Consider the following 12,407-nt stretch of genomic DNA (forward strand, 5'->3'; position numbering starts at 1 on the left):
GTTGATCATAAGCATGAAAACACAGATATGAAAACCCGATGGTTTATGTATACTTAACTACATAATATTTTTGCATTGTATAAAGTTTATAAACGTTTTCTGTGTGTAATATAAAAAAATACCTACCAAAATAAATCAGAAAAATCCAAAAAAGCATGCCAAATGCAAAATATGAATTTGATAAATAAACAAAAATTAATTGTCCTATTGTTCTATTGTTATACAGTATATACAATAAGAGTTGTATTGTTTAGAACTGCAATAACAGAAGTGCAAAATCTTTTAGAAGCGCAAAATTAAAGAAAATTCCTTCATCAATCGTTACCATATTCTTTCATCTTTTTTTAAATATTTATCTTTTTTTTAATCTTGTATTTCATATGGGCCTGTCATGCATTCAACATATACAATCCATGTTCAATGGAAATTATTTATTGTTAGAACAATAAAATAGCTTTTAAATGCATAATATCTTATGATAAAATAATGCTATTAAGAGGCAAAATATCGGTATCAGCTTCTAGTTTCTTGTTAAAATAGGTATTGGACAAATGTATTCATATTGGTGCATCCTAGTAAAAATTATTGACATCTTCAACAAACAAGCTGGAAACTCAGAATTTTATGAAACCTCTGACTTTTTTCACTTCACCTTATTGACGTCATGTACAAACAACCAAACTGGCAACAGCTACAATATTTAAAGTGTTATGTATCTTAAATTTATATTTCATGTTTTCTATAATTTGACAACATAAGATATTTGACTTTTACCTAAAAAAACAAAACAAATACATGAAAATAAACTTAAATGGAGTCTGAAATGAATTTTGCCATTATAATTATAGCCTTTAAAATGAATTATTTTTGCTCCACATGAACACCACAATTGCTACGCCCTTGTAAACGTTTACACATACACTGTACTCCATATGTCATTCACTTTCTTACCGATTTGCGATGGGCTAGGGTCACTTTGTGAGCTTGCCTGGTCAGGTCCTGTCGTCCAATTAGAGCACAGACCTCCTCAGACCAATCAGAGCAGGGGTGTTCTCTGCACTGGTAGATGGCATCTCTGATTGGCAGAGCCACACCAAATGGAACTGACTCCAGATCCTTTAATGTAAATCCTGATGCAAGAATCAAGCACATGTGAAACAAACACTAAAGGATCTTATTAGACACATACAGTGCATCCGGAAAGTATTCACAGCGCTTCACTTTTTCCACATTTTGTTATGTTACAGCCTTATTCCAAAATGGATTAAATTCATTATTTTCCTCAAAATTCTACAAACAATACCCCATAATGACAACGTGAAAGAAGTTTGTTTGAAATCTTTGCAAATTTATTAAAAATAAAAAATGAAAAATAATCACATGTACATAAGTATTCACAGCCTTTGCTCAATACTTTGTTGAAACACCTTTGGCACCAATTACAGCCTCAAGTCTTTTTGAGTATGATGCTACAAGCTTGGCACACCTATTTTTGGGCAGTTTCACCCATTCTTCTTTGCAGGACCTCTCAAGCTCAATCAGGTTGTATGGGGAGTGTCGGTGCACAGCCATTTTCAGATCTCTCCAGAGATGTTCAATCGGGTTCAAGTCTGGGCTCTGGCTGGGCCACTCAAGGACATTCACAGAGTTGTCTCGGAGCCACACCTTTGTTATCTTGGCTGTGTGCTTAGGGTCGTTGTCCTGTTGGAAGATGAACCTTCGCCCCAGTCTGAGGTCCAGGGCGCTCTGGAGCAGGTTTTCATCAAGGATGTCTCTGTACATTGCTGCATTCATCTTTCCCTCGATCCTGACTAGTCTCCCAGTTCCTGCCGCTGAAAAACATCCCCACAGCATGATGCTGCCACCACCATGCTTCACTGTAGGGATGGTATTGGCCAGGTGATGAGCGGTGCCTGGTTTCCTCCAGACATGACGCTTGGCATTCAGGCCAAAGAGTTCAATCTTTGTTTCTCATGGTCTGAGAGTCCTTCAGGTGCCTTTTGGCAAACTCCAGGCAGGCTGTCATGTGCCTTTTACCGAGGAGTGGCTTCCGTCTGGCCACTCTACCATACAGGCCAGATTGGTGGAGTGCTGCAGAGATGGTTGTTCTTCTGGAAGGTTCTCCTCTCTCCACAGAGAAATGCTGGAGCTCTGTCAGAGTGACCATCGGGTTCTTGGTCACCTCCCTGACTAAGGCCCTTCTCCCCCGATCGCTCAGTTAGGCCAGGTGGCCAGCTCTAGTAAGAGTCCTGGTGGTTCCAAACTTCTTCCATTTACGGATGATGGAGGCCACTGTGCTCACTGGGACCTTCAATGCTGCAGAAATTTTTCTGTACCCTTCCCCAGATCTGTGCCTCGATACAATCCTGTCTCGGAGGTCTACAGACAATTCCTTGGACTTCATGGCTTGGTTTGTGCTCTGACATGCACTGTTAACTGTGAGACCTTATATAGACAGGTGTGTGCCTTTCCAAATCATGTCCAATCAACTGAATTTACCACAGGTGGACTCCAATCAAGTTGTAGAAACATCTCAAGGATGATCAGTGGAAACAGGATGCACCTGAGCTCAATTTTGAGTGTCATGGCAAAGGCTGTGAATACTTATGTGATTTTTTTCGTTTTTTATTTGTAATAAATTTGCAAAGATTTCAAACAAACTTCTTTCACGTTGTCATTATGGGGTATTGTTTGTAGAATTTTGAGGAAAATAATGAACTTAATCCATTTTGGAATAAGGCCGTAACATAACAAAATGTGGAAAAAGTGAAGCGCTGTGAATACTTTCCGGATACACTGTAAATACTGTGCTAAACTCAATAGAAATTGTGTGTATTTAGAAGGATAGCAAACCAGCAAACATACTCTACACAAGTGGCGCTTCTAGCTATGTAAGCTTGATTTTATGCATTATTAAGTTCTGAAATGTGCCGAAACTCTCTTCATAACGCAACGCAAGTACGAAATGCATTTTCAGCATTGCAACTAGGGGCGCTATAATCAGTTTTCTCTTTTAGGTGAACTATTGTCATAGCAGAGCAACAGTTTGCTGAGCAAGTTAGTTAAACGACATATAACAATATAGAACTAGCTACCTGAAAAAGAACTCATCGGGTTTAATGGCACAGGCATTTGAGGTTTATCATGCCAAAATAATGCAAGACTGCACGTTAAGCATAACAGGCCATTTGCGTACTTGTGTAGATAGCATTTTTCTCGGCTTGCAGGTTGAAAGAACTGTGTTTATTGAGTTGCTCTGACCTGCAGAGGTCAACCACACAACCAGTTTCTCAGCCAAACAGCCGGATGAAGGAGCGGACTTCACACTGCTCTCCCTGTGGAACACACCCGACAATCAAACAGAGAAAATCAGCTGACTAGAACTTATGACCCAAGACTTATCTAGGTAAACAACAATAAAGCACATGACATTGTATAAACCACGAGTACCTTCTTAGAAAAGGTTCACTGATGTTTTTCTTTTGCCCTGCAAATAGACAGAACAAATCAGTAAAGGTTAATACAATTAAAAACAAAGGAAGCAGCACAAACCTATTCATAGCCAAAAAAGTAACATATGCTGGTCATTTGATGAGCAGGTGAGTAAAACCCAAGAAGAAATGTGATTTATTTCACTCCAAAATAAATAACTTATAATACAGGGAAGCAAACTCATGAGAGGTGAGAAAGTCATTACAGGTGTACCAAATGTATATTTGCAGTTGATTTGTCTATTGTATTTAAAGCTTTAAGTGTTTAAGCTTAAAGTAACCCTTTCAAGTCATTTTAATAAAGAAAATGTAGAAAACTTTACCAAACAATTTGGGCAAATTAGCTTCAGAAAAAGTGACTTTAGCTGAAAGGTGAGTAGTTTGCATCCCTGATTATAAGTTATAAATTATATTTTGCATTACAAAAAAAAAAAGAAAATGTGACAAAGGAAAAAATCTAAATGGTCTTTTTGCAAAATTTCGTTTTTCTCTGTTTTCCTTATTTTATGCTGAAATACGATCTGGACATGATCTTAACAGGTTTACCGATATTTACCCAGGAATGAAATTATCAGCATATATTAAACAGTTCTAATGCAATGCCTGGCCAAAAAAAGTTGCATACTCTAATATTTAGTTGGACAGCCATTAGCTTTGATTACAGCTCGCATTCCTTGTGGGATTGTTTCGACAACCTTATGCAACGTTTTAATGCAACTCTGGACATCCATCCAGATTTGCATTCATTTTTGGCTGAGATCTTGTATTGATGACGGGAGATTCGAACCACTCCGTAAGTTCTTCTCCAGCACAACCCAAAGACTTTCAATGGGGTTAAGTTCAGGACTCTGTAGTGGCCAATTAATGTGTGAAAATGATTCCTCATGCTCCCTGAACCACTCTTTCACAATTTGAGCCTGATGAATCTTGGCATTGTCGTTCTGGAATATGCCAGTGCCATCAGAGAAGAAAAAATCCATTGATGGGATAACCTGGTCATTCAGTACATTCAGGTAGTCAGCTGATTTAATTTTATTGATGCATAGCGTTGCTGAGCCTAGACTTGACCAATTGAAGCAACCCCAGATCATAACACTGCCTCCAGAGGCTTGTACAGTGGGCACTATGCATGACGGGTGCATCACTTCATGCGCTTCCCTTCTTACCCTGACGCGCCCATCGCATTGGAATAGGGTAAATCTGGACTCATCAGACCACATGACCTTTTTCCATTGCACCACAGTCCAATCTTTACGCTCCCTTTCAAACTGAAGTCGTTTTTTCCGATTAGCCTCACTAACAAGTGGCTTTCTTGTGGCCACACAGCGGTTTAGTCCCAATCCTGTAAGTTCTCGTTGCATTGTGCGTGTGGAAATGCTCTTACTTTCACTATTAAACATAGGTGTGAGTTCTACTGTCGATTTTTTACGATGTGACCAAGCGTTTTAGTGAAGATTTGTTTCCGACCACATTTCTTCCGTGAAGCTGACGGTTCACCACTATCCTTCCAGGTTTTAATAATGCGTTAGACAGTTCTTAACCCAATTCCAGTGATTTCAGTAATCTCCTTAGTTGTTTTCTTTGCTTGATCATGGCCAATAATTTGCCCCTTCTGAAACACAGTAACATCTTTTCCATGACCACGGGATAGGGGATACGTCTTCCGACATCCATCTTCATGGTTGTTTAAGAAGTGAAAAGCTACACACTGCATCAGTTAGGGTTAAAAGAATTGTTGCCAGCTGAAACATATTAATCAATGCAATAATGATCCAATCATAGGCTCTTAAGTATCTGCTTATTTAAATCCAAACGGTGACTTTTTTTTTTGACCAGGCAGTGTATTAGAGATGCACAATATATCGTATACTCTACTTGCATTAGTGTTAATATCATAAACGAAAACCCAAATTAAAACAAATGAAATCAAAAAGCAAACATATTTAAAAAAAAAAAAATAATAAAAATAATTAACAAAACTAAAACACTATTTGATGACTCCAAAACTAATGACCTCTAATTATATTAGTTTTGATACACAGTATATAACATATGAAACCATTACAACATTCCTTCATGAAACATGAAATTGCCATTAGATTGTGATAACACATGCCATTAAAAATGCAATGCTGTTGAACATATTTAAATAATTTCAGTTAATGTATTAAACTTTGGTTGCCCTAAAATACTAAAACAAAATAATGAAAAATTAATACTAGCAATCAGAGCAAAAACTAATGAAAACTAAATTGAAATGACAAATTTAAAATATATTAGGTGTCTTTAACTACTATGTACTTAAGCGTTTGATACAACGTACTTATGTAGATACATGTTGTTGCATTGTACTTACAGTACATTTAAAGCACATGCATTTAATTTAGCAACTAACGATTATTTTTATAATCGATTAATCTTTGACTATTTTTTTTTATTTATTAATCAATTAATCGGATAAATAACCATTTTATTTCCTGTTTTTTATTAAAATGTGCGGGGTTTTTTTTTTTTTTTAACAGAAATGATTAAAAGTGTAAGGATTTGGTCTGATTTACTGAATTCACAATTCTACACTCACAAAACTTTGAACAAAGCCTGAATCACAGTTAAGTTTGAATTTCTAATTATTATTATTACTTTCAGGACATATGCGAAACAGTTCCTTTACTTGTAAAACTTAAAAAGTACTGTTCATTAAAGAGTAAAATGATCCAACAGGGATGGAGTGGGACAAAAAAAAAGCCTAACAGAGGGCAATGGTGACAGCAGAATAGAAATATTAATAATTCTGCCCAGCTGAAAAATACATAATTATGTTCGTTACATATGCTTGTATACAGTCAATGATTACATACATTAAGCATTTTAAATGAATATTGGAAGTTTTAAAATAGCATTTTCACTTCATGATTACATGTTTCTAAAATAAAAAATAAATGTTGAATGGTAGTATATGCTTATCTAGTAAAATAATATTTGCCATAGTATACATTTACTGGTGAAACCAGACATTACATTTGGAAATATCAGGACTATCAAATATTAGGACCCTTAACATTATATAGTAAAACCATCAGATTCACTCTTGTGCTGAAAAGTCTCATCCCGGCGGAGCTCATGATGAGAAATGATCTAAAACACTTAAAAAACCATCACACTTTGACCTCTATGACAACAGTGCGACAGTCATGAAAGATGCACAACTGATTACACAGAAACTGAAAACATGGTATGATGTTGCACGAGTTTCATCAAAATGATTGCGCTCCCTTTCTCCATTGCGATCGGGTTGATTGACGTGGATGTGCTCACGCTCGCTTGCATTAAACTAGATGGTTTAATGGAGACTCGCTTGTGGTAAAGACAAACACTTTTGCGAAACACATGGAAATATGTGCCTGATTTTGAATTCATAACATGTATACATTATAAAACGAAGAAAATAGTCAAATGTAAGGTATGCGCTTGAGAGAAAAACTCTCAGCATCAAAGAGCACATGCACTCTGTCAACACAACTGACGCAGCACCCTGTCCACATTAAACTATATGCTTATTACGATATTCTTCAAAGAGTTTATAAAGTGCTCTCGTGCGCTGGACATCTTGGGTCATGTTTTTTCTGCTTCAATTTGTCTCCATTTTTCAAATGAGTTTCATCATGCCACACATTTTTTCACTGGGCTGTAAAGTGACAGCATTGACGGAGCTTATCCGTGCTCGCCGCATATATCCAACTAATCGATCATTAAATTAATTGTCGATGATTTTAACAACTACATATTTGATTGATTAGTTGTTGCAGCCCTAATTTAATTACATCTGTAATTACACTGTTAACCTGACCCCTAACCCTAAACCCTATAATCTAAACCCTAACCCTACTCCTAAACCTACGCGTAACTCAACCTCAGTAGCAACAAATGTGAATCCTGTGATTTTGCAGAACAACATGTAGTTACACAATAAATACATTGTATTGTATGTGTTTTATTGTATGTAAAGCCTTCATCAGCCAACTAACAAAGGACAATGCATCTATATGAACTTCTGCAGTTAATCCAGGATGAACTTCAAAGACATTAGTCATTAATCTTACAGTTCATACTAAATCTTTGTTTAAATACTGACCCTCAACACTTACTTAGTTTACTCATTTTAAACCATGACTTGCACTATACATAAGTAATATTGGCATTATATTCATGATGTTAGCCAGAGGGGAACTGGCCCCCCCAGTGAGCCTGGTTTCCCCCAAGGTTATTTTTCTCCATTAACCAACATCTTATGGAGTTTTGTGTTCCTTGCCACAGTCAGCTTCGGGGTTTCTAAAACCAATTATTATTTAACTATTTAATTATTTATTTTTATACACAATTTACAATTACACAATGAAGACTTTATAGATATTACAGTTTAATTTTCTGTTAAAGCATGATTTCCTGTAAAGCTGCTTTGAAACGATGTGTGTTGTGAAAAGCACTATACAAATAAAAATGCCTTGACTTGACTACTTTAATGTTGGTACATAGCAGTTAGACACCTTTTTTAAAATGTGACCTAAAACGGAAATAAAAACTACATTAAAAATTCTAAACTATAATAACCCTGATCTGTATCTGATATGAGGGGTGATATTAGAAGCAGATAATATCATGGCTTATTTTTTTCCCCATTTAAATGTACTTAAACTGTTTTTATAATTTACATATTACAATTTTGTATGCTTGATTTAAAGTATTTAACATTCTAGTGTGAACATATCGGTAATTAGGTCTGAGGATTGTAAAGACCGCCTCATAAGCCTCTGATCGTACACATACAAACTAAAGCATCCAATCTCAGCGAGCCCACCTGCTGACAGTCTGGAGAGGTACTTCGCGATGTTAGTCGAGATCGCGTCCTCATCTCCCACCACGTACAGGGCATAGCTCTGAGACACAGACAGAGAGAGAGAGAGAGAGAGAGAGAGAGAGAGAGCGAGAGAGAAAGTGGACAATTTAAAAAATTAGCCTTGGGACAGCACCTGTGTGGTTTGGGTTTACTGCTGTCATGTGTGGGGAGAATTAACATGTTTCATTGTGACGTGATGCAGGAATGTAGTCATCAACCACATGCATGACTGCACACATCATAACAGCAGCACACAGGTAATATGATGCCTCTGGAGCGCACGGCTCATTTAGAACATGAATTTCAACAGCAGCAGAGATATTATGCAGGAAGATGGTTTAGTGGCAAGATGTTTAAAATGCGAGAGGTGTTTGCCTGTGCAAAATCGTTGCAATGCTAGGGTGTTGTTGTGGGTGGTTGCAAGGGCGTTTCTGTGCAATTGCTTATGGTCTAAGTCAAATGAGCCCAACCTCAAATCTGTTTGACTTTGGCTTGGGTCCCTCCTCAGATGCATTTCTGCCTACTTCCAAATGTGGTTTTTGTGATTCTATAACAAAACATTTTAGACCCCGTTTACGCCTATATTTACTAACGCTGTCAACTTGCGATCAGATCACCTGAGAGATCAGTTCATGTCATGTCAGAATTACTGTACTGTAGATTACTGAGTAATCGATTACTTGTAAATTAAAATGCAAGTTAAAAATATTATGACTTGTAAATATTTTTAGTTTTATTCACAGAAGTTACCAAGAATGGTTTTACAATTAGCTAACTTCTTCATACTATTCTTTTGGGAATAAATGAAATGAACAATTTGCATTGACAACAAATAAAAAGATCTAAAAATAACAGTAAAAAACATTTGCACTCACCCGGAGCTTATATTGAAACCAATACCGACGGCATTGGGGTAATACACATTTATAAACTGTTTCTCAAGTTCTAAAAAAAAAATACTGAAAAAAGTAGTGAAAGTTGGCTTTTTAGAAAATGTGCTCTGCCAGTGCAGATCCAAATGGAAAGTACAGTAATTCAACTTTATAATTCAGTCAAATGTGCAGAAGAAAATCATTTTGAGAAATTCGAGCAGTGTTTTTAATAGTTGAATAGCTGTTGCAGAATTAGTACTCGATTTATCAATGAATCCTTCACAACCCTAAGAAATACAGTAATTTAGAAATTCCCACTTGTTAAAAAAATGTTCAAGTCTTTGTTGAACTCCTAATTACAAGTTGCAAACTTTGAATTCTATTGAAGCTTGAACTTGACTGAAATGGCAGCAGACACAGCGGTTAGACTGCCCAGAGCATCACACTCCCTCCACCAGCTTGTCGTCTTCCCATAGTGCATCCTGGTACCATCACTTCCCCAGGTAAACGGTGCCTACTACACAGCCGTCCATGTGATGTAAAAGAAAATGGGACTCATCAGACCAGGCGACCTTCTTCCACTGCTCCAATGTCCAGTTCTGACCCTCGCTTGCCCATTGTAGGCGCTTTCAACAGTGGACAGGGGTCATCGTTGGCAATCTGACCGGTCTGCGGCTCCGCAGCCCCATACGCAGCAGGGTGCGATGCACTGTGTGTTGTGATACATTCCTTTCGTAACCATCATTAAAATTTTCTGTGACTTGTGCCACAGTAGAGCCTTGGGCGCCCAACACCCTGTCGCAGGTTTGTGGTTTGTTCCTCTTCGGACCACTGTCGGTAGGTACTCACCACTGCTAACTGGGAGCATCCCACAAGCCTTGCCGTTTCAGAGATGCTCTGACCCAGTCGTCTGGCCATAACAATTTGTCCCGTCAAAGTCGCTCAGGTCTTTACTCCTGCCCATTTCTCCTGCATTCACCATGTTGACTACGATTACTGATTGTTCGCTTACCATCTAATCTACCGAGACCTTGACATGTGGCCTCGTTAGGAGATGATCAACGTTATTTGCTTCCTGTGAGTGGTCATACTGTTTTGGCTCATCGGTGCATAGAGGTGAAGTTATGAATTCATGCAGTGATTTACACATGTATCCATTTTGCCATTACAAGCGTTACCACAGAAATTAATTATTTCTGAGTCTGACGAAGTTGTCAAAGTTGTCATCTCGTGGTTATAACAGTAATACCATCAGGACGTGACGGTAGCATTAATACCTGATGTATTTACATCAAAGTCTTTACATTGTAAGTCTGATCACTTAAAGAAGTAACATCACACCCCTAAACAAGTCACATGATTTGAAGAATCATTTATCTCTGTAGCACACACAATGATGGACGAAATACATGCCAAAGTTTAATACTTAGAAATAAAGGTCTGTTCAAATCCCTAATCCCAAGCATGAACAGTAATATTAGAGATGCTTGCCTTAGCAAACACTATTAAATATCAGAGAGAAGGAAAAGGTTTGAAAAAGTCAAAGACAGGCAGAGTGAGAGACAGGGTGGGTGGGGGCGAGGGGGGAGTGTTAGTGTATGAGACATGGAGAGAGAGAGAGAGAGGGTTAAATGGATGCTCTAATGTTCTGGACTCTAATCTAAGGGACAGTGGGGTAAACACAGTCCATAATTGCGTAACAGGTTGTCAGCACCGTGGGGTTGTGCGTCATTTTGCTGGGTCTGATGGAAGAAGTACACAAACACATACACACCCATATACTGCACCCGTGACCCCTCCCAGCAACCTTACGAATGATTCAGCCCTGCACTTTCATGAATTAATTAAGGTGGGGCATCTCTCGTACACACTCACAGGACGTCGAGAACGCCCAGGGAGGACTCAGTGCTCGTAAAATGTCATTATGATTAGCTTGCAGCACTCTGCCATCTAACTGCTTGACATTTGCACAGAACATGTGTGAGTTAAGGGCATGAGACCCAGCTCCTCTGCGCCCCCTGTTGGGCATTCTGGAACCCTAAGAGGACTGACTGGTCACACACACTGCAAAGTTTTGGGAGTGACAACTAGTTAAATGCAGGAAAACTAGAAAAATGTCTCCATGACTTTTTAAGATCATGGAAATCACGATGGAAATCACGATTTTAATATGGTTTTTGTACAAACTATGTGGACTTAATGAAAATGCAGTGAATGATAGGAGTGAATACGATTGGTCAATTCAGTATGTACAGTAGGGCTGGGTGATATGGCTGCAAAAATTCTCTCTTGATATTTCTCAAAAAAAAAAATAAAATAAAAAAAAATTTAAAAAAAATTAGAGGATCCATCATTTCTACTAAACAGCCATTGCAGCCAAGCAGAATCGAAATGTTTGATGTATGAATTAAAAATCTAGTTAAAAATAATGAAGGCATGTCTTTCACAAAATGAACACAAGTAAGACTTGTATTAAATAACTGTCACATAAGCACCAATATACAACTTCACAAATATTTTGAAACCCAGTTGAATATTATTATAATATAGAATTATTATTGTTGGACTCAGTCAAGTTTATTCTAATAATATAATGCTAAACTACTATTATTATTTTTTAGGATTAGATTTGTTTTATCCAAAAATACCCTAATGTTCTGCGTGTGTATATATATATATATATATACACACACACACACACACACACACACACACATGTCGAATTTACTTCACCTTCACCTGGAGCCTTTATTTCGGTGGAAAATAAACAAAAACCTGGTAAAATACTCTCATCTCCCCCTTTTTGTGTAACAATAGTGGAGTTTCCCTTTACGTAAAACTCTGGGATTCCCTCAATGTACCAACACATCTACACGAACGTGAGGGACCATAGACATTTTACAGTGGTGTTTATGAATGGGTATATTTTATGGTGTATTTGCTTTTCCCACTGTATTCCCAGAAATGTTTTGTTGGCTTCTTGTTTCCATAGACACATAAGCAGCTTTCTCCAGAGAAAACCAAGGTGTGTTAAACTGCTTTCTCTTAATCCTTTAAACGGCGTAAGGAAATCGGCATTCTTGTTTACATGACATTTCAGAAAGCCGCTTTCTGCAAAAACCCTGCAATAAACTGTTTTCATAAGTGCAT

General features: G+C 37.6%; 1 protein-coding gene across 3 annotated transcripts in view; it reads right to left on the minus strand.

Moving 5' to 3' along the window:
• Positions 1–12,407, minus strand: part of LOC127411911 (anaphase-promoting complex subunit 1-like) — a 97,970-nt gene that overhangs the window by 43,806 nt on the left and 41,757 nt on the right. For all 3 annotated transcript variants that reach the window (XM_051647805.1, XM_051647804.1, XM_051647806.1), the window contains exons 22-25: positions 8,347–8,425; positions 3,451–3,487; positions 3,262–3,335; positions 952–1,130 (exon numbers count right to left, since the gene is read on the minus strand). In XM_051647805.1, coding sequence (XP_051503765.1) covers positions 952–1,130; positions 3,262–3,335; positions 3,451–3,487; positions 8,347–8,425 — 369 coding nt within the window. The remainder of the gene's footprint in view (positions 1–951; positions 1,131–3,261; positions 3,336–3,450; positions 3,488–8,346; positions 8,426–12,407) is intronic.

Source organism: Myxocyprinus asiaticus, chromosome 21, assembly GCF_019703515.2.
Source record: "Myxocyprinus asiaticus isolate MX2 ecotype Aquarium Trade chromosome 21, UBuf_Myxa_2, whole genome shotgun sequence".
In the NCBI taxonomy this organism is placed as follows: Eukaryota; Metazoa; Chordata; class Actinopteri; order Cypriniformes; family Catostomidae; genus Myxocyprinus; species Myxocyprinus asiaticus.